Source organism: Centruroides sculpturatus, unplaced genomic scaffold, assembly GCF_000671375.1.
Source record: "Centruroides sculpturatus isolate CEXI.00-Female unplaced genomic scaffold, Cexi_2.0 scaffold8, whole genome shotgun sequence".
In the NCBI taxonomy this organism is placed as follows: Eukaryota; Metazoa; Arthropoda; class Arachnida; order Scorpiones; family Buthidae; genus Centruroides; species Centruroides sculpturatus.
Genome location: NW_019384535.1, coordinates 725,839 through 747,483, shown reverse-complemented (window position 1 = coordinate 747,483; position 21,645 = coordinate 725,839). Strand labels below are relative to the sequence as shown.

The 21,645-nt window shown below is 32.3% G+C and overlaps 1 protein-coding gene across 4 annotated transcripts; it reads right to left on the bottom strand.

Annotated features, from left to right (window-relative positions):
* Window positions 1-1,302: 1,302 nt before the first annotated feature.
* On the bottom strand, window positions 1,303-16,546 carry LOC111623194 (patched domain-containing protein 3-like). Of its 4 annotated transcripts, XM_023365685.1 has the most exons (5): window positions 16,468-16,546; window positions 3,699-4,695; window positions 2,933-3,262; window positions 2,677-2,844; window positions 1,303-2,604 (listed from the first exon to the last, which is right to left on the bottom strand). In XM_023365685.1, exons 2-5 carry the CDS (start codon window positions 4,687-4,689, stop codon window positions 1,448-1,450), a joined length of 2,646 nt encoding a protein of 881 aa, XP_023221453.1. In that variant the 5' UTR covers window positions 4,690-4,695; window positions 16,468-16,546; the 3' UTR covers window positions 1,303-1,447. The 4 variants fall into 4 exon arrangements, with proteins under 4 accessions (XP_023221453.1, XP_023221450.1, XP_023221451.1 ...); XM_023365682.1 differs by having other exon boundaries at window positions 1,303-2,844; XM_023365683.1 differs by lacking the exon at window positions 16,468-16,546 and adding an exon at window positions 8,025-10,629 and having other exon boundaries at window positions 1,303-2,844.
* Window positions 16,547-21,645: the final 5,099 nt, after the last annotated feature.

Sequence of the window (21,645 nt, the reverse complement as noted above, 5' to 3'; positions counted from 1 at the left end):
TTCATTATAATAATGGATTATATTGAATTTTGATCGAACAATTTTATAATCACTCATAAGTGACGTAATATAAAATACGTATGACCCGATAAATGGCATTGTTTGCATTAGATAAAATTTTATGAATGGATTTCACCGATAAAAGAATATTGATACAGGTTATTGATAGTTATTTATTCGGCAGATTATAATTTGTTGAATTCTTATTTTAATACAGATAATAAAACACCTAGAAAAACTTATCTCTCGTACTATTTAATGATTAGATTATTCTTTGAGGATCTTGACCGTGACGTATGAAAAAAAAGATCGCCCTTATTATGGAAATCCTTATTAAAATTCATTAACAAATAACCACTGAACGGTCGCAGGTTCGGGCCTCACCAATGGTCAGCCCATTAGTGAGGTTTGAACCCGCGACCACGTAGAGTTCTCCGAGTTGTTTTCACATGTCTAATATTTAAATTTTCATATAAAGTTATGGAAAGGACCTAAAAAGTGTCGGGGGGTATTTTATGGGAAACTAGCGGCAATTTCCCATAAAATGTTCATGTGGAATTACCCACGTGTTGCGTTGCCTTATTCCGTTAACAATTATATTGACAATGTTATTGTTTACTACAGATGGATAGAGGTTTTATGCAAACTAATGCCTAGTTTTGCTCAAAAAATGCTTCTATTTGCTTACCTATCTGTATTAAAGGTGCTTTATCAGGTAGCGTATTACTCTGAATTTGTAGTGTGGAGTGATGAGTAAAATATATCATTTTCTCAATATACGTGAGAGTTACAAGAGAAGAAAACATTTATACAAAATTAACACTTAAAAGGAATTATTCTAGCGTTTTAATGTTTGTTATAATATAGTATTTAATTAATATAGCTACAAAGGTTATCTTACGTGCGGTTTTATCGCACCGAGTGACCAATCTAACGCATTTAAAAAATTCTTTATTCCTTTACTGTGCTCAATTTAAAGAATTTTTAAAATGTGTTAGATTGGGCACTTGCTGTGATAAGCCCTCACGTAAGATAACTTTTGAAAATATAAATTAAATACTATAATATAATATAATGGAAGAGTTAGAAGTACGAAATAATGTAATAATCTTAATCTTTGCTGTTGTTATTTTTTTCTCGAGCAATGCCAGGCAACAACGTTATATTTGAGTACTTTTATTGATAACAATTCCTTCGGGCAATGAGGGTACTACGTTAATAAATCAGTATCAAAAAAGAACTCACTTGTCAGTATCAGAATTGCGTAAAAATATTGTTATCATGTAAAATATAATACAATAATTTATAATATATTTTTTTATTTTTAAATTATTGAGACATTTATAAGATAAATGAAACCATTGTTAGATGAACCGTTGTGTAATTACGTTATTAATTTACGTTATATTCACATTTCAACTAGAAGACAAAAGGCTCTGTGATATAATTAAAGAGCCTTTCCGCCTGGGGAGATAGAGTTATCTTTGAACACTATTCTATGGCTGCTTTGATGATTATCACCATTGTCGTCGTCGTCGTTTGCCTGTTTGATCGACGATCTGAAAGAAGAAAGCATTCTCCTTCTGGATTCTGTCCTAGTCTTTTCCCTCTTCTTTATCATTCCTGCCAATTTTTCTGCGAAAGATAATAATACTGGTAACAAAAAGAGGGAATTTAATGTTGCAAACATGATGATCATAAATACTATTTTGAAAAAACAATGAAATATATAAGCCGGAGCAAAAATCAGAGGGACGACACTTAAAATGGTGGATGCGCTCCCTTGGAAAATGGGCATTCCTATATGTTTCAAAGTTAACTTAATTAAATTTTTTCTATTCTTCTTTTTACAAAGTACGTAGGTGTAGGATAGGTGAGCCGTGTAATCTACGGAAAATCCAATGCAAATGATTAAATTTAACATGGCCACCGTATCCATTTTAACATTCCAAAGTGTCATGTAACCAATAACGGTAATTTCTACTGTGGCTATTATAAATGCGGCTAAAATAACACACGTGATGTTTGGTATGAACAAAGCGAATATTATAATCATTGTTACTGCTGTTATGGTTATGGCTTGGAATGTTACGCTACCGACCAGAAGGAACTGATCCAAGAACATGAACATATATTGCAAAAAGTGAACTTCGTATGGGTGCTTTTCCCCAATTCTTCTGAGATCTAGAAGCATTTGTTTTTCTTCTTCGATGGTGCTTGTTATGTTGCTCTGTATCAAATATCTGGAAGCAACGATCTTCGTCCCGTTTTCATTGAAAACGACGTCGCTTTTTAATTTTCTGCATTCAGGAATCTGGAAGAAAACTTCCCGAAGAGCTCTGTTGAAATCATTTTCTGAACTTAAATTGTATGCACGTAAAAAGTACGATGCAGTAAAATCGCTTTGATACTTTTTAAATTCTCGAAGCCAGCTCTCCGTGTAGATATTACTAGTGATGAAGGGAGTAGATTCTATCTCCCTTAACATGCCTTCTATTCTGTTCTGCACTTCGACGTCAGCATAGTTCAGTGGCGTGTTGACAATTACCTGTACTCTACTCTTATATTTGCTGAAGTACTTAGTGTCGGCTTCGAAAAATTTCGCTATGAAAGAATCGAAGGGGAAGAACATTTGAAAGTTGACACCCTCTTCTAATTTCGTGCTAAAATACATACCGACCGCTAAGTAAACACTAAAAATGATGATGATGAAGATTTTTACACTGGTATGCTCCATGAGTCTTCCCAAAACTGTGAAGAAGTATACGAACGGTGAAGTGGAGTTTGAAGATGACGACTGACCACCGTAGCACAGATACTTCTTGATGATAGATCTTGGCCTTTCTAGAAATAGGAAAAGGTAATATACATATGAAATGGGTGAAGACAATTTAGAAACATCCTCTTACCTCCATTAGAGGCATCATCTTACCTTCAAAGTTTTGTTTAATTTTGAAGAAGAACAATCCGTGGCGATTATTCTTCTCGGCGTAACCATATAATGCGAGCCAACTACCAAAAAATGTCAACTGATATATGTACGATAATAAAATCGATGCTGCAGCAAACATACAAAATATCCGTATGGCTGGGAATGGTGTTACCATTCCTATGCAAACGCAAATGAAGTTCGTTAATGACGTAACGGTTATGGAAACTGCAGATTCAGCGTAAGCTTCTCCTAATCTTTCTTCGACACTCTTCTTGGATTCGGTATGCCTCCATGCTGATAACATGACAAATGTATCGTCTATACCTATCCCTGTTTATGAAACAATAATATATTTAAGTATATAATAAGAAAGTGGAGTAACAATGCCGCATTCATCATATTTATGGTATGCCTTCCTGTACCTCTAATTATTTTGAATGGCCAATAAGATGAAGTATGCTTATCAATTGTTTACAGTTTTATGTTTATAAATTTGTAAACAACTCTTTATAAATTATTAAAATTTAGTTTCATATCTTAATTGCAAAATTAAAATTTTTAAGCCATTTAGAATCTTTAATAACGGCCACCTCTCAACAACGGATATGTCTAAACAGTGGCCTTTTTTCGAAATTTCTTTTTACAGAAAAATTCATATAAAATAACTTCTATACAGCGACCATTTTTATTCTACCCCCCTCGTGGTCATTATTTACAGGTTTGACCGTAGGTATGTTTATATTAATTAAGAGAAAAGTCAACTTACCCAACAACATAAATGGCACCGTGAGAGAGATATCGATGAATGGTACTCCACAAAATATAACAAAGCCAAAGCCACTTCCGAGAGCCAAAACAACAGATATTATTCCCACAAATCCCATCCAAGGCTTGCTCACCACCCAATCAAAAGTGCAGCAGGTGACAAAAGAAAACACTAGCATAACAATAATCAGCATTATGTATAACGGTATGGCAGCCATGACTGTGTTCGTAAATTCTTGTTTAACCGCTTTGGAAGAAAATTTATAAATGGTCACGTTATCGAAACTCAAATTTTCCATTGCTTTTAAGAACAAATCTTCCCATTCCATACTTAATTGTCTCTTCTTCGTGTCCGTGGAATCCATGACGTAAAGCAAGCGAACCGCTTCGGCGGAAGTGACATAATCGTATTCGTCCACAATCACACCGCCCAGATTAACGACGTACGGGATGATTGTGTATTTAGATGACGAAATGGGGTATTTGATTATCCTGTAACCTTCGTGGATCTTCACTATATGATCGCCATGGACTAGGATCTCGTTTCGGAAGCAGGACTTGCCATACTTGGCGCACAGGTCTTTGAAGGTCCACGTTTCGTTACCCTTCACTAATTTTATGTCTCGAATAATTCTGTCCATTGTCATGACTTTGTCGTAATAATACTCGCGTAGGACGGAACCTCCGTCGTTTGCTGTCATGATAACTACCACGAGGTTATTGAAGTCTGGCATTCTACCCAAGTCGAAATCCATGCTGTAGTTCATGCGAAATTTTTCGTTGATCAGATCTTTGGCAATCAGAGATTCGCTCTTGATGGGGTTGTACAAGTATTTAAAGTCTTGCTCGTACCAGACTCGATAGAAACCCGAAGTCATTAAGGCACTGGCTATTAATGGAACGATGATAAATATTTTTGGATTTCGAGCGATATAGGTTCCAAGTTTCTTGTAAGATTTCGAAAGGAAGTCGTTCACGAAGTTACAGTTCATTTTTATCTACAAAGAAAAAAATGGGGGATGAGAATTATTAATGAATATTAGGTCAAGTTAAGGCCCAATCCTCAGCAGTTTTCATGGATGATTTGATAGCATATGTTGGTCCCTGCCCTTTATCATTCGTGTGTCCCATTGTGAGCTTGGACAAATGCGTGATGAGCTTCCAAAAGTAACACTAACTAATGGCGAATTAATGAATGAATGAATGAGCGCAGGGACGGATTTAGAGGATGCAGAGGACGCAACTGTATTTCCTTCTGAGGTTTTCTCCGGACTAAAGCCGGGTATCTCAGGTAAAAATTTTGGTATGCTTCAATTCCGCACTCCTTCTAAAGATTGACTATTGGATGAGTGGAAGAACGACCATATTCCAAGAATGTTACGGTTTTATCACTCAAGACGGCGCTAGTTTGTCGGTTAATAACTACAGCTGTGTTGTGTTACGTGATCGTTCTGTCAATTAAGGTCATGTGACGGTAACGCAGTATACATTGCGTTGTATAAAGAGGTATGTCTTTTATTTGTTCTATGTTTGATAGTTGGTCATATTATGCGCAGTAAGTTTAGTTGTTATTGTAATCTCTTTCCCATTATGAAAATATCTGACTCTCTTGAAGAATATGAGCCTAGAAACGAGGATATTTTGGAACACAAAAATTTCCAGACTGCATAATTTCGATCACGAAAATTATTTTTTCGTCCATTATATATAACAGAGGAAATGTATGGTAATCGGTCAAAAAATGACCACCCCAAGACTCATTTTTCGGACTTAGGGCACATTGAAACGCCCAGAGATGCAAAAAATATGGATTTTTTTCTGTATGTATGGATGTTAGTGTGTGTATGTATGGGGAGCTAGATTTTCTTCACTCAGTGTGAAGCTTAATAACTTTTGTGCCTTTAATCCAAATTTTCTGAAATTTTGCAGGGTGGTTTCTGTATTAGGGAGATTGATGCTATTAAGTTTTTGTGGTTTAAGGTCGAGGGGTTAGGGAGATACAGGGGATCATATATCATATCTGGATGGAGTCAGACTTAATGAAAATATTACTTTTTATCAGCATTTATAATTTATTTTTTAAATAAAATTCATCTCTATCTTCAAAATTAAGCTTTTTACCATTTCATAACAATTAATAACATAAAGAGTTTTTTAAATAAAATCTCGTAACAGATGGCGCCATCAAACTTTTAAATGTTTTTTACCGAGAAAGTTACGCAACTCGTTGCTGGATTTAAAAAATATATATTTATGCAATTAATTCAATTAAAATAAATTTCATTATAACAAATTTTATGTTACATTAATATACAAAAACATAAATTAAAAGTATGATGTATGAGATGAATATACCTCGTATATCAAATGCAAACAATATGTTTACATTTTACTAATGAATTGACTGAAGAGGGAGGTAATTTATTGTGTGTTGAATGAACCGACTCAAAGGGGGTCAAGTGTAATACATTTATATATATATATATATATATATATTCCTAGTGCCTGTGGCTGTTTCCTTGTACTTTGATTTATGGTCATATTAATTGATAACAATGATATTATTGTTCAGTTATCCGTGCCTAAAATCCAAGCGTGAATAAAAACATTAACCGTGAGCATACTTTCCATTATTATTTTAAACAGGAAAAATTATAATGCGTTACAAACTCAATCGGTTTTAAATTTTAATTAAAACACTCCATACCCGTGCCATGAAATCTGCACAGTTCCTTATGTTGCATGAGGATTTTTCAAGAAAGCATCAGCCTTTAATAAAATGGTTAATGCTTGATGGTTGTGTAATGAGATAAAGCAACTTATGGGCGATCTTCCAAGTGGGATGCCACTCGGAAGGACTTAATATCTAAATCCTTTGAGAGTGAATTTAGTAGACTAGCGGCATCGTTTCATTTGAAACAGATTATGCCATTGGTTTGCTTACTTAGCTTCTTATTTTTATGTTAAGTAACTTATATATTCAATTGTATATATTTATCCCAAACCATTTTTATTTCTATTTAATTTTTTTCCTGTTTAATCCTTCATAAAAAGGGGTGATATAAGCCTCTCTTAAGGTAATCGACTTTTCAACGAACACTTTCCTACCGGTTAATTTCTTAATAAATATGATAAATTTGTAGGATAACTGTTAAATGGCATTACATTAATACTTAATGTACAGTTTAATTCGGTTTCCTGAATTTGAAACATGATAAATTATATAATTACCCGTTAAATCTATAATTACTTATCGGGAAAAAAGTCAAGAAAATATTCACTTATAAACGTTTCTTTTAATATATTCCTATTACTTTGTCGTTACATCCAGTAAATAATGCAAAACTAAACATTATAAAATAAAATACAGGCAGGTTAAAAGGACCTAACGTTTAACTTATTGATCTAACGCTTAATTTAATGATTTTAATCAGTAATTTTGATGTTTGCTTGCTTAAATAAGGACGAGGAGTACGACTCCTCTTCCCTGTAAACGATGTTTGATGATATAAACATAGAAACAACTGACGAGGGTCGAAAATAAATTTTAACGTGGCGAATCAATCATGTAAATTGCATCATCATGAAATAAATAAATGATTTTTCAAATCTAACGTCGATCATTGAGAAGATGCAAGAACAAGAGCAAGATACAGGATACAAGAGAAAACTATGAGTAAGACCTTAGAGCAAAAATACAAAAGGAATATGCACGAGCAAGATATAAAAACAAGACACAAGGGCAAATACAGGATGCGAAATGCAAGATCAGAAAAATTATTTATACGAAGAAAATGCAGAAGCTGTTGTATTTGCTTTAATAAATAAAAACAATAAATTAATAAGAAAAATTCATTAAAATTTCTGAATATAATGAATATATTAGACATTATTCTATTGAACAATGAACATTTTAAGTGAATTATTTTCTGTTAACAACTTAAAACAGATTTAAAACGCTTCAAGTAAGTAAACACTTACCTTCCTGATTGGTTAATTTCTCACACACGATCATTTACAATAGTCATAAGCAGGACAGTCTAAAATTTGGTATGGGGGCCTGAAAGTAATACGGGTCTCTTTAACCCTTAGATAGGAACCACTACGGGTCCCTAAATATCCTCTAAAAAATTCCCAGATTCCCTCTCGCGAGTCTGGTTATAAAAGTGATTAATTCCTTGTCACGTGCATATTTTCCTCACTATTAGTGAGGAAAATATGTACAGTACAGTAGGTGAGTTAGTGAGGTATTAAGCTTGCTGGCATGCTTACGGTTTAAATCTATCAACAGATACATAAATCAATTTTATGAAAATATAACATGCACCTATAAAACATAATCATGTGTTCTATTGTTTCCTTGACGAGAGGAGTAAGCGACAGATGGACTTTTATTACTATTATTGTCTCGTAATTTATGGTAATTTATCAGTTCTCTCATTGTTAAAAATTATATATATATTTTTATCTTATGATATATTAGAATGATTTCCAGTGCTGATGCTAATTTTTAAAAGTAATTATTACAATGGGATAATTGTCGAAGTATTGTTCTTTATTATAATTATTGGATTAACTATTGTATATATTTTTTTATTATTATTATTTTGAAGCATTTTTAAAGTAAAATTCACGAAAATTCTTATTATTATCGTATTTTTTCGTCCGTTAAATGTGTTGGAAGTATAGAACAATAAGAATTGAACCGGCAATTATTTTATTTTAGAAAGTTTCCATACAGAAATTTTATTTAGAATCACAGACAAATTATTCGTATGCGTAATCTTTACGTGTGTATTTATGTATATACGAAGCACGATTGAGTTTTCTGCCGTATTTTTTTGTTTCACCCTTCATTAAACAATTGATCCATATCAGTAGCGTAACTGCAATAGGTACTGTACTAGGGGACACGAATTAGAACGTGCAAATCTACATTCACCTTTCTACCGGTGTTGATATAGATAATATGTAGATGAAGAGTATAGTATTGTATTGTATGTAAGTAGCGTAACCAGGGAGCTAGGACCTCTCTTGTTACGCTACTGACTCGTCTAGTAATGATATATACAGGTTACTGTTATGATTTACATACCTTTGTACAGATAATTATACACTAATACATACTTTCTACTTTACGGTGTGTGCATTTGTATCTGCTTATTCGCTGTTTCATCTTTGTTTTTATGTTTATTTACCTTTCTATAGATGCTGACTCATTTTATGGCCTTTCAAGCTTAAACAATATTTCTTATATTTAATTTTTCATATAAATCGTTATGTTGATACTTACGTAACCCCTGAATTTGAATGGATGATATAATTAGCTTTAATTAATTAATTCTTGAGAATCTTTCTTTATGCCCCGTGCTGTAGTAACGAAACATTACAAAAATCACTCCATTCTATACGTAGTAACTGAATAATTTATTAAAATTTCTTTATTCAAAATGCCTGTTTATTGCATCCAACCTTCCTGTCACGAATGTCACCGAAGTCGATTAACGGGAGAAAAAAGGCGAAGAAAGATGAAGATAAAGTTATAAGATGATTATAAGTCAACTTTAAACGTAAAATATATTGTGAAATCTACAGCCAAGGACATATTTAGGGGGAAATGCACTCCCTTCTGGTAGTTAAAAGCTTTCTTTCCGTTCTTCACTCCCTCAAAGATTTCTGGATCGGTTCTTGTGTACGGCCATTTATTTGTGGCATCAGAGAGCCCATCAAAAATCAAAAATTCTTACGGACCCCCTCTGTAAATATTATAACAAAGTGACCATTAATTTCAACGGAATGCTTTTAATCACTGCAAACACAATAGAAAGCACGTGATAGAATTTTAAATTACAGAAGCAATATGTAATTATGTAGTAGTGTTTGGATGTTTGGCAATGGACACTTGACATTAACGCGATAAAATGTATTTTTAATGTACCCGATTAAATGCCGAACGTTGCAAGCATGTGTAGTGTTAAGAAACAAGACATTTTTATTGTTTGTACTTGTTTTAATCATGTCTAACCTCTAATGCCACGGTGCCCAACCCGTAGCTCGCGAGCAACGTGTTGCTCGCGTATCGTTTTAATGTGAGTCGCGGCTCGCGTATTGAGATTCATCACTTTTATTAAAAATAAAATAGTTTTTAAAATTTTAAAAACCAGCTATAAAAATATTTGATTTATTTTAAGGGAAAACCCCTTTGACGACGGCAACATAATTAAAGAAACAATGCTCGCTGCATCAGAAACATTGGTTTAAGAATTTAAAAATAAGAAGGAAATTATTTCAGCTATTGAAGATGTTCAATTATTAAGAAATTCAATCACTCGTAGAATAGAAGCAATGTCTAAAAATATCAAATTACAAAGAAAAAAAGATTTAGAAAAATGCATTGTTTTAAATTTACGATGTGATGAATCAACAGACATCTATAATATTGCCGAAACAAATATTTTTATAAGGATTATCTTTAACGATCTCTCGGTAAAAAAAAAAAAAAAAAGATATAATCTCAGTTTTGGCACTACAAGAAAATACACGTGGAAAGAACATATACCAAGTTATTAAAAACTACATTAAAGAAATTAAGCTGCAGTTCAAAAACTTGTGTCCATATCAACCGACGGAGCATCTGCCACGATTAGTTCTAGTGTTGGCTTCATCACATTATGTAAGAATGATGCTGAGTTTCCAAATTTTTTCATTATCACTGCATCGATTATCAACAGGCATTAATGTACAAAAAGTGTTGCATTATGAACATGTGGCGAAAGTTCTAAAAATTGTAAATTCTATTCGAGCCAGACCATTTCAGAGCAGATTGTTTAAAATACTGACTGATGAACTTGATGAGTATGGAACTTTAATGTTACTTTCTGAAGTTAGATGGCTTAGTAAGGGATGGTTTAGATGGCTTAGAAGTCCTACAACGTTTTGTATAGCTTCTTCCAGAGACAAAACTGTTTGTAGAATCCAGAAACGAAATATACGAAGAACTTAATGGCCATGACTGGTTGTCAGATTTATCCTTTCTTATTGATATAACAATCAAAATGAATAAACTCAGTCTTGAACTTCAGAGAAAACAAAGAACTCTTTTTGAATAAACTCCTGCTTTGGATCAACTTAACTTTGTGAAAGTGACTTATCGACAATGAAAATTTTAAAATCAAAGTTCAGATTCAGAATAAGAAATGAGCATCTAAGTGATTATATGACTGTTACTGCAATACCTTGTGTATCAGAGTACAATAAACCGGCCGAAAACATGCAATGTCAGTCTTCCTATTGATTATCAATAAGTTTTGTTTGTCCTGTATTGTATTTAATTTGTAGTAGATTACTAGTAGTAATAAACGGTAGTAGTGTAATATTATTGTGTTTTCTTTTACATATTGTTGCTGATTTTTTTCAAAAATAAGGTCATCATCCTAACTATGGTGTGGCTCGCCTAAAATCTTTAAATTCTTAATTTGCTCGAGATGGACTAAAGGTTGGGCACCGCGGCTCTAACGTATAAAACTTCGCGGTCACATTATACACGTTTTCAGAAATCAAGGTCACTAGTTGAGTGAACTGTATTCAGTGTAATTTTCCTTAATGTATTTGATAATAATTGAAATAGCTACTAGATATCGCTACTTATTACTTCTCAATGTATTATTTTTCAAATGACGAGCTTGTCCCGAAGTACAAGGTGTCCCAAGGTACAAGGATCTCCCCTATATTTTATATATATCAATGGCACGTTATAGATTCATGAGGACCCAGGCGAATTTGAATTAGGGGTCCCATGTGCGGTGTCAACTTCAAACATTTTTGTTCGGGAATTTTGGGGGTAATCTCCCGGTATCCTCGACCTCTACCAGTTCACCTTGTATCTTGGGACATCTTATACTTCGGGACAAGCTCGTCATTTGAAAAATAATACATTGAGAAGTAGTAAGTAGCGTTATCTAGTAGCTATTTCATTACAACATTCAGAATGCATGACGTAAAGTAGGCCATTTTGACTCTTTCCACCGCTATGACACATCTTGCGATTTTTATAGGTGTTTGTTTTTTTGCAATCCATTTGGATCTGTGATTTTAGAGAGTGACGATTCATGTGATGGAGTTCAAGAGGAAAATAATTGTGTGGGGTGCGGTGAAAATTATTTTACTACTTCGAGCACAGAAGACTGGATTCAATGCGTTACCTGTCGATTCTGGTTGCACGAAGATTGCACCTTTTTTTGAAAATTACTGTCAGAAATGCGGTATTAATTCTAAAAAAAATTAGTAGTAATGTATGTGACCTATATTTGTAATGACTATTGTTTTTCTTAATACAAAAATGAGATTATCTTTGGTTTTCAATCATTTAAATGCCTTCTACAGAACATTTAAGCTTTATACTTACCTGCATTTCCAGCATATGAAACATTTTTGTTAACTGATAGAGCTAATATTGTTATAAAGGAAAAGACTTGGATAAACTATCTTTTTTATCTGACGGAAGTTAAGATTTACAAAAACGTTAAAATTGATTCGTGTCCCAAGGTACTATACAGTACAATCCATGATTGTACCTCGGGACAAATATCTGTGAATAATTATTTGATATTTTCTCTTAAATAAAATAGCTTAGGGTCATGTGTTGCACCATATACAGTGATGTTATCAATTACTAATAGAAATATTCAATAGTCATAAATAAAGATCAATTTGAACTTAAATTATAAAGGTTTAAAGAAAAGTGTCCGAAGATACAAGGATTTCCCCTATACGTTTTAAAATATAAATACAATACATATAAATTAATGTCTTCATTAAACAAGTCATCTAGCCATGCCGAATTGCAAGTTAATTACTCATTGCTTATGACTGCTTATGGGGGATGTTGCGCTCTTCTCTTGAATTTTTGCAAATTGCAACCCTACTGTCGTCCGTCTGTGTGTCTGTCCTTCGTTAATCTCGAGAACAGAGTTAGATGGATGAAAATCGAGCATTTATTACTAATATTATTCAAATTTTCTGTAATTAACAACTTTCTAACCACTAACTTTGGCATATTGTGAAGAAAGAGTAGGTGAAAGCGATTTGAATTTAATAAAGTCGAACTTCTAATAACGGCCACCTGTAAATGGAGGCAATTATAGATTTCCTTACTAAATTGGGAATTAATTAAAAATAAAACTTGCAAAAATAATTTACCAGAAATCCTCCAAACTCCTTTAAAAAAAAAAACATCCTAAGAGCTAAGTCCAATCCACTCGATATAACGAATGTATCTTTGTACTATGGAAGATGATCTTACTTACTTGAATTTGATGTTGTTATTACGAGTTAACGAATCAAGAATAACTGATAAGTCGTGTAATACTTTCAAAACACTCGCCCACTTTGTAGGAATTTCCAGAAAATATGAAGGTTAAAATTCTCATTTTGCGTGTGACGTAGAACAAAGGAACGATCTTCAGTTTAATATTCTGTTAATGATTTATATTTTTAGATTATAATTAATTTTCCTTTAGTTTAATGGAACAGGATTCTTCAAGAATTTTTCAAGGTCTAGCATCTCTTTCTCGTCTTTCTCTGTTATTTTAAAGTTATTAAATAGGCCTATAATATGTACTGTACAGTTATTAATTTATAAATTGGCCAAATTTATGGTTTTATATATATATATTATATATAATTGCGCAAATCGAAAAAATATATAGGTATATATATATTTTGATTTGCGCAATTCATTATTTAGCGAAGCCATTGTGTAAGATTTCGTGCAATGGCTTCGCTACATTATGAATTACGACGTGTTCAAGTTAATTGTTGATAAATGTTATGGTTATTTATTGTTATAAGATGTCTTTTTTTATGTAATTAATTCTAAATGAAGTGTAACGTGGTTTGGTTTTAGTATCGTTTAAATAGATACGGTAATGCAACACATGGTCATCTGCTAAGGGAGTGGCTCTCGGGAGAAACTTTCTATGGAAAACTGTCCCTATTTAGGTGTTGTACACGTGAAAAAAACACGAAAACTCCACGTGGCTATCCTGCTGATTCACATGTGCAATCTGCCAAACGTGGTGTCTCCCGGGGGTAAACTTTCTATTAAAAAAACTTGCCCGTATTTAGGTGTTAGACAAGTGGATAAAACCCGAAAAACTCCACGTCCCGTTGTAGGTGCGAACCCGTGATCAGTGTTTTTATCAAATCGATAATTGGAGGATGGCACAAGCCCAACATGAATTACAATTCTTGTCTTGTTGTAGCATTATATTTGAATTAATTATCCTTCAGAAAGGTCATTATAAGAAGTTAAATGAAAGGTCGAGTATAATACTGAAGCATTATATAAACTGTATAGAAAAATAAAGGTTACACGCAAACTCTCACGTCTTTGCAATAGCGTTATATAAAGAGGATATGGACCTTATACTAATGGTTAAAGACTTGGCACGAGCTGCTGTTTCGCATATAATTTTTCCCACTCTTATAACCTATAATTAAACAAAATGAAAATAAAATAGATTATATCTTGTTCACGACATTATACAGCATCACCACTGCAACAAAGTGTAGTGGTCTTGTTATTGTTATTCATAGGCCTAAGTTTTAATTAAATGTTATAACGGGACGAGTCATAATCGATCTATTATTTCGTGAATATAAATTTGATGTTAAAGTATTCGGCACGAATCATAAGGTTATCATAAGATTGGTTTGGTAGTACACATTTTTATGTGAATTTGACGTCATTCTTTAGAATATCTCATTGTAAACTAAAATAATGACGTCATAATGACACAGCTGTACTGCAAATTATCCAATCAGTTATATAGACGGTGTGAGCGTGTCTACACGTGCATACATGGAAATGCACGTGTATACCTGCGTATGCACGTGGTCTGTCAGTATACATGGAATTGCCTATATGGTACTGTACGTGGCTCTAGCTATGTACTGTACCGTACCATATACGCCCATGGCCAGAGCTATACAGTCACTAAGGAGCGGCAAAAACGCTTGGACCGACCCTGTATATGGGTATTTAGGTATGCACAATACATGGAAATGTATCTATAATACTGTACTGTATATACGTACTGTACAGTACATACCCAGTATTGTACCACATATGTAATTAGAAACAGGATAAAGAAACCTGTTTTTCTAAGAATTTATGAGGATTATATAATTCTTTGTCATCGAAATCATGCATAATTCAACAAATTTTTCTTCCATTGATTCATTAAATCCATTGTTACTCGCCATAACTTGTATTAAAGACACCCGATATTGTATTTTTTTTTTTTTTTTTTTTTTTTTTTTTTTTTTTTTGAATTCTACACCAACACGATGATTTAAATTGCTTTATTACGATATTTTTTCAACTTCAAACTATTTTTTTAAAACATTTTTTTTATCATTTATGGCATTCTGTAAATAAAAGGTATTGTAGTTTAGCTTGCGTGATATAAGCTAATTATAATTTTCCTTAAATTACAGATAAGAAATTATATAAATGTGATTTGTTTTATACATAAACAATCTCAAGGTTTTAGTAGAAGAACAGGTAATGAAAGTATCAGAAAAGTCTGTATTTAATGAACATTATTCGGGTATAGTGTACAGATAATGCATATAATTGGAGTATAATGTACAGATTCTAAACATTCTATTATGTTAGAAACTCTTAAACATCTCCATGAAAATATATTATGATAGAGAATTTATATAAGCTCTACGGTGAATAAATTATAAAACCTGTATTGTTATTTTCGTATTGTTTTTTCGTAGTATCTCTAATTTTCATATTATTTTTTATTAATTACTTAACTTAATTGACACCAACTAAAAAAGAGTTCTTTCAACAGAGAAAAATTCGCATAAAATACCTTTAATGAAACATAATTATTATTCAAATTTGAATAATAATTATGTTTCATGTATTTATTAAGTTGTCTTTGATTAGAATTGGAACAATCGAAAATAACTTAATCGGATCTTCAGAAATTTTCGTGGATGATTTGATATGGATTTAAACGCCGTCTTTCATCACTCTATTATCCAGGCCTACACCACCCAGTCATCGAGACCCTACGCCATTCAAGCCTATACTACCAGTCATACAGGCCCATACCACATAATATATAATGAATATTAATAAACCCCCCTCTTAGTAACCACAAGGCAAATTAAAGTTTATAAAAAAGAATTGCAACTCTCCGGTTACGCCGAAACTTACCATAAATATGGCAAAATAAATTAGAAAAAAGTTTCAATCTATCCATAGATTAAAAAAAAAAAAACGTTTCTTTCTATGATTTAACATTATTAACGTTTCTAACTTCTTGGCATCCGATCAATTCAGAGAAGCCAACTTGCGTGACACTGGTGTAACAACTGCCACGAATCAGCATTAATTATAGTTTATGATGAAAATATATTTATTATAGAGCAGAAAATGAATCAGAAAACTACGTAACATTGCGTTATTTTTTTTTCCTGCAGTCTCCTTGAGATTCCTGTAAACTTGAAATACACAGCTACGAGACTGACTATCCTACGTGACATTTTTTATTACTAAACGCATGCCGCTTTGTTTTAACGCGAAGTAATTTACATATTCATTTAAAAAGGCTTTGAAAGTAACCAATAGGAAGGCGTTACACAATTTAAATTTATATTTTCAACCGTTGCTAATAGTTTACGTGCTCTTATGAAACGGTTACTTAAATTACTAAATTATGAATTTAAAAAAAGTGCTTAAATCGTACCTGTTGAACTTTACTTCATCTGGAAACGTTATAAATTATTGGGTCTTGCTGTGGAATATTCTCAGATAAGTAATTGTCTGCCTACTTCGTATTGGTTAGTGAGGCAGCCAATCAATTCGAGACTACTTGTTGATTTAAAAATTTTCCGTTTATCTGCTGATTTTTTATGAATAATTCATTATGTATTTGTTCACTTCAAGTTTATAATAGAGGGAATTATGGCGATCGGTTTCCCCGAAAACGATTTTTTACATTTTTCGACTTCAGAGGATCTTGAAACGTCCAGAAATACAAAAATTTGGGTTTTTTTCCCCTGTATATGTAATGTGTAGGGGGATCCATCCTCTTTGAAGCTTAATAACTCATGTGCCTTTTGTCGAAATTTCCTGAAATTTTGCAGGGAGGTTTGTGTATTAGTGACATTGATGTTATTAAATTTTGGTGGTTTCAGGTGGGGGGAGTGCGGTGATAGAGGGGATCTTCTGTCGTATCTCGAGTGGGGACGGAATTAATAAAGATTTTACTTGTTATTAGCATTTACAATTTGTTATAAAACTCACCTCTACCCTCGAAATTAAGCTTTTTGGTATTTTATAATAATTAATAACATAAAAAGTTTTAAAATAAATTATCATAACAGATAGCGCCACCAGAATTTTAAATTTTTTGGTCGGGAAAGTTACGCAATTCGTTGCAAATTTTTATTTTTTAATTTATATTTTCTGTTGGTGTTAGAACGTACCAATACCATTTGGCTGTATGTGATATGCTGAATTTTTCCGTGTAAAATTCTTGTCGGCAGCACGATTTAAGTGAATTTACAATAAGAAAATATTGAAATTTGGTAATATTTTAATATATCATGTCTTAAATAATTTCAGTTAATAGAAGCTCTCCAAGTCAAAAATGGGGTCGAAATGTTCATTTCTAATGAGTGAAATGTTACCCCATCTTTCATCACCCCGCTCTCTCGTTGTGGATCTTACAAATCCTCCATGGAAACAATTAAAAGGTCTCTTAGTGCCCGAAATACAGTAAAAACTGTCTAAAGCGGAACTCATATAACATAAAAACCTGCCAAATCGAAAAAAAAAAAAATTGTTGTTTACACAGGTTTTAATTTAATACATTTCTATCCTTCGCAGATAACTTAATTGTCATTAAAGCATCATTTAGGCAGGGTTTTTCTTTAAAGGGGGAAAAATTATCTCACAAATTATTACAATTTTTAAACAAGGAGTTTTCAGACTTATTAACAGTGTTCATCGATCCTATTGAAGATCCTAGCTTTAAAGACTATTTGAGTAATCTTAATCATAATTATGAGGTAGTTATTAGCTTAAAGCCATAAAGGTACGTGTCATTGGTCGTCATTTAGCTACTCTAATCGGTTTTATTGTGGCTTTTCAGTGGATAAATCTACTGTTTACGCCTGACCAACTTACTGACCACGTGGAGTTTCCCGTGTTTTCTCCACGTGTAAATAGGAGCCAATTTCCCACAAAAAGACTTCCCTAGAGGCATCACTCTTGGCAGATTGCCACTGATGGTATAAGGCATAGTATATGGTATAAACAGGCAAACTGCCAAAGGAAGGAACTTTTTGTTTCTAGAATAATTAATATTAGTACTTATCAACGCTTGCCTTATCAAACAAGAGAAAGAGAGAGGACTTTCTACGGGAAATTGGCACACTTTACGTGTTAGACACGTTGCTGGGGTTATAATAAATGTATAAACGTGTAAATACCGATGTAATTTACAGAATTACTATTCAAAAATCGCATTATCTTTGGTTATTCTCGATTTGCAAGTAGACATATCAAAGGAATTTTATCAAAATCGACAACTTTTATTGCTTAATTTTGCATTTTTCTAGCCTTTTTTGACCGCGTAGAAAATTTTATCTGTAAAATATTAGTTTTGATGCCAAGCGAGGATAGAAAAGTATCCTATAACGTAAAGGCGTTATATCCTAATCAAGCGTAGAGTGTAACGTCTAACAGGAGAGGATTTTTTCCGAGTAAAGTCGAATTCTTCAGGTACTAAAAGGTTTATGAAGTATAGTGTTTCCTTTATGACACCCACTAAAAATTTCTGAATTTGCCATTAACATCTGATGTATAGAGATGCTCAATCATTAAGGGTTGATGCAAGGAAACGCTCAATATTTGCCTTAAAAGTTAGAAATAAATAATATTAATATATAAAAAGGAGAGAATGGAATGGAAGTTTGAGCCATTTAATTCATTTAATTTCAAATTTTAATGTTAACTTACCGATTGCATTGCTTCGAGAATCACTTCCAAATCTTACTTTCAACTAATTACTTCGTTACAAAAAATAAATTGAGAATATTTTCAAATAAACACGTCGAGAGGAAATTAAAATAATATTTTATCCAGTTTGAATAATTTATCTTATCAATTTTGGCAATAGTCGTTAGGAATATGCCTTCAGGTTATAGTAGGTGTAATTAAGTATTTCGATTGACCATGAAATCCTTATTGACAATTTATAATTAACTTTAAATAAACTTTTTCACGGTGAAACTAAAATAAGGATATAAAATTTACACTGAATTATTTAATTTNTGGAATATATATATATATATATATATATTCCTAGTGCCTGTGGCTGTTTCCTTGTACTTTGATTTATGGTCATATTAATTGATAACAATGATATTATTGTTCAGTTATCCGTGCCTAAAATCCAAGCGTGAATAAAAACATTAACCGTGAGCATACTTTCCATTATTATTTTAAACAGGAAAAATTATAATGCGTTACAAACTCAATCGGTTTTAAATTTTAATTAAAACACTCCATACCCGTGCCATGAAATCTGCACAGTTCCTTATGTTGCATGAGGATTTTTCAAGAAAGCATCAGCCTTTAATAAAATGGTTAATGCTTGATGGTTGTGTAATGAGATAAAGCAACTTATGGGCGATCTTCCAAGTGGGATGCCACTCGGAAGGACTTAATATCTAAATCCTTTGAGAGTGAATTTAGTAGACTAGCGGCATCGTTTCATTTGAAACAGATTATGCCATTGGTTTGCTTACTTAGCTTCTTATTTTTATGTTAAGTAACTTATATATTCAATTGTATATATTTATCCCAAACCATTTTTATTTCTATTTAATTTTTTTCCTGTTTAATCCTTCATAAAAAGGGGTGATATGAGCCTCTCTTAAGGTAATCGACTTTTCAACGAACACTTTCCTACCGGTTAATTTCTTAATAAATATGATAAATTTGTAGGATAACTGTTAAATGGCATTACATTAATACTTAATGTACAGTTTAATTCGGTTTCCTGAATTTGAAACATGATAAATTATATAATTACCCGTTAAATCTATAATTACTTATCGGGAAAAAAGTCAAGAAAATATTCACTTATAAACGTTTCTTTTAATATATTCCTATTACTTTGTCGTTACATCCAGTAAATAATGCAAAACTAAACATTATAAAATAAAATACAGGCAGGTTAAAAGGAACTAACGTTTAACTTATTGATGTAACGCTTAATTTAATGATTTTAATCAGTAATTTTGATGTTTGCTTGCTTAAATAAGGACGAGGAGTACGACTCCTCTTCCCTGTAAACGATGTTTGATGATATAAACATAGAAACAACTGACGAGGGTCGAAAATAAATTTTAACGTGGCGAATCAATCATGTAAATTGCATCATCATGAAATAAATAAATGATTTTTCAAATCTAACGTCGATCATTGAGAAGATGCAAGAACAAGAGCAAGATACAGGATACAAGAGAAAACTATGAGTAAGACCTTAGAGCAAAAATACAAAAGGAATATGCACGAGCAAGATATAAAAACAAGACACAAGGGCAAATACAGGATGCGAAATGCAAGATCAGAAAAATTATTTACACGAAGAAAATGCAGAAGCTGTTGTATTTGCTTTAATAAATAAAAACAATAAATTAATAAGAAAAATTCATTAAAATTTCTGAATATAATGAATATATTAGACATTATTCTATTGAACAATGAACATTTTAAGTGAATTATTTTCTGTTAACAACTTAAAACAGATTTAAAACGCTTCAAGTAAGTAAACACTTACCTTCCTGATTGGTTAATTTCTCACACACGATCATTTACAATAGTCATAAGCAGGACAGTCTAAAATTTGGTATGGGGGCCTGAAAGTAATACGGGTCTCTTTAACCCTTAGATAGGAACCACTACGGGTCCCTAAATATCCTCTAAAAAATTCCCAGATTCCCTCTCGCGAGTCTGGTTATAAAAGTGATTAATTCCTTGTCACGTGCATATTTTCCTCACTATTAGTGAGGAAAATATGTACAGTACAGTAGGTGAGTTAGTGAGGTATTAAGCTTGCTGGCATGCTTACGGTTTAAATCTATCAACAGATACATAAATCAATTTTATGAAAATATAACATGCACCTATAAAACATAATCATGTGTTCTATTGTTTCCTTGACGAGAGGAGTAAGCGACAGATGGACTTTTATTACTATTATTGTCTCGTAATTTATGGTAATTTATCAGTTCTCTCATTGTTAAAAATTATATATATATTTTTATCTTATGATATATTAGAATGATTTCCAGTGCTGATGCTAATTTTTAAAAGTAATTATTACAATGGGATAATTGTCGAAGTATTGTTCTTTATTATAATTATTGGATTAACTATTGTATATATTTTTTATTATTATTATTTTGAAGCATTTTTAAAGTAAAATTCACGAAAATTCTTATTATTATCGTATTTTTTCGTCCGTTAAATGTGTTGGAAGTATAGAACAATAAGAATTGAACCGGCAATTATTTTATTTTAGAAAGTTTCCATACAGAAATTTTATTTAGAATCACAGACAAATTATTCGTATGCGTAATCTTTACGTGTGTATTTATGTATATACGAAGCACGATTGAGTTTTCTGCCGTATTTTTTTGTTTCACCCTTCATTAAACAATTGATCCATATCAGTAGCGTAACTGCAATAGGTACTGTACTAGGGGACACGAATTAGAACGTGCAAATCTACATTCACCTTTCTACCGGTGTTGATATAGATAATATGTAGATGAAGAGTATAGTATTGTATTGTATGTAAGTAGCGTAACCAGGGAGCTAGGACCTCTCTTGTTACGCTACTGACTCG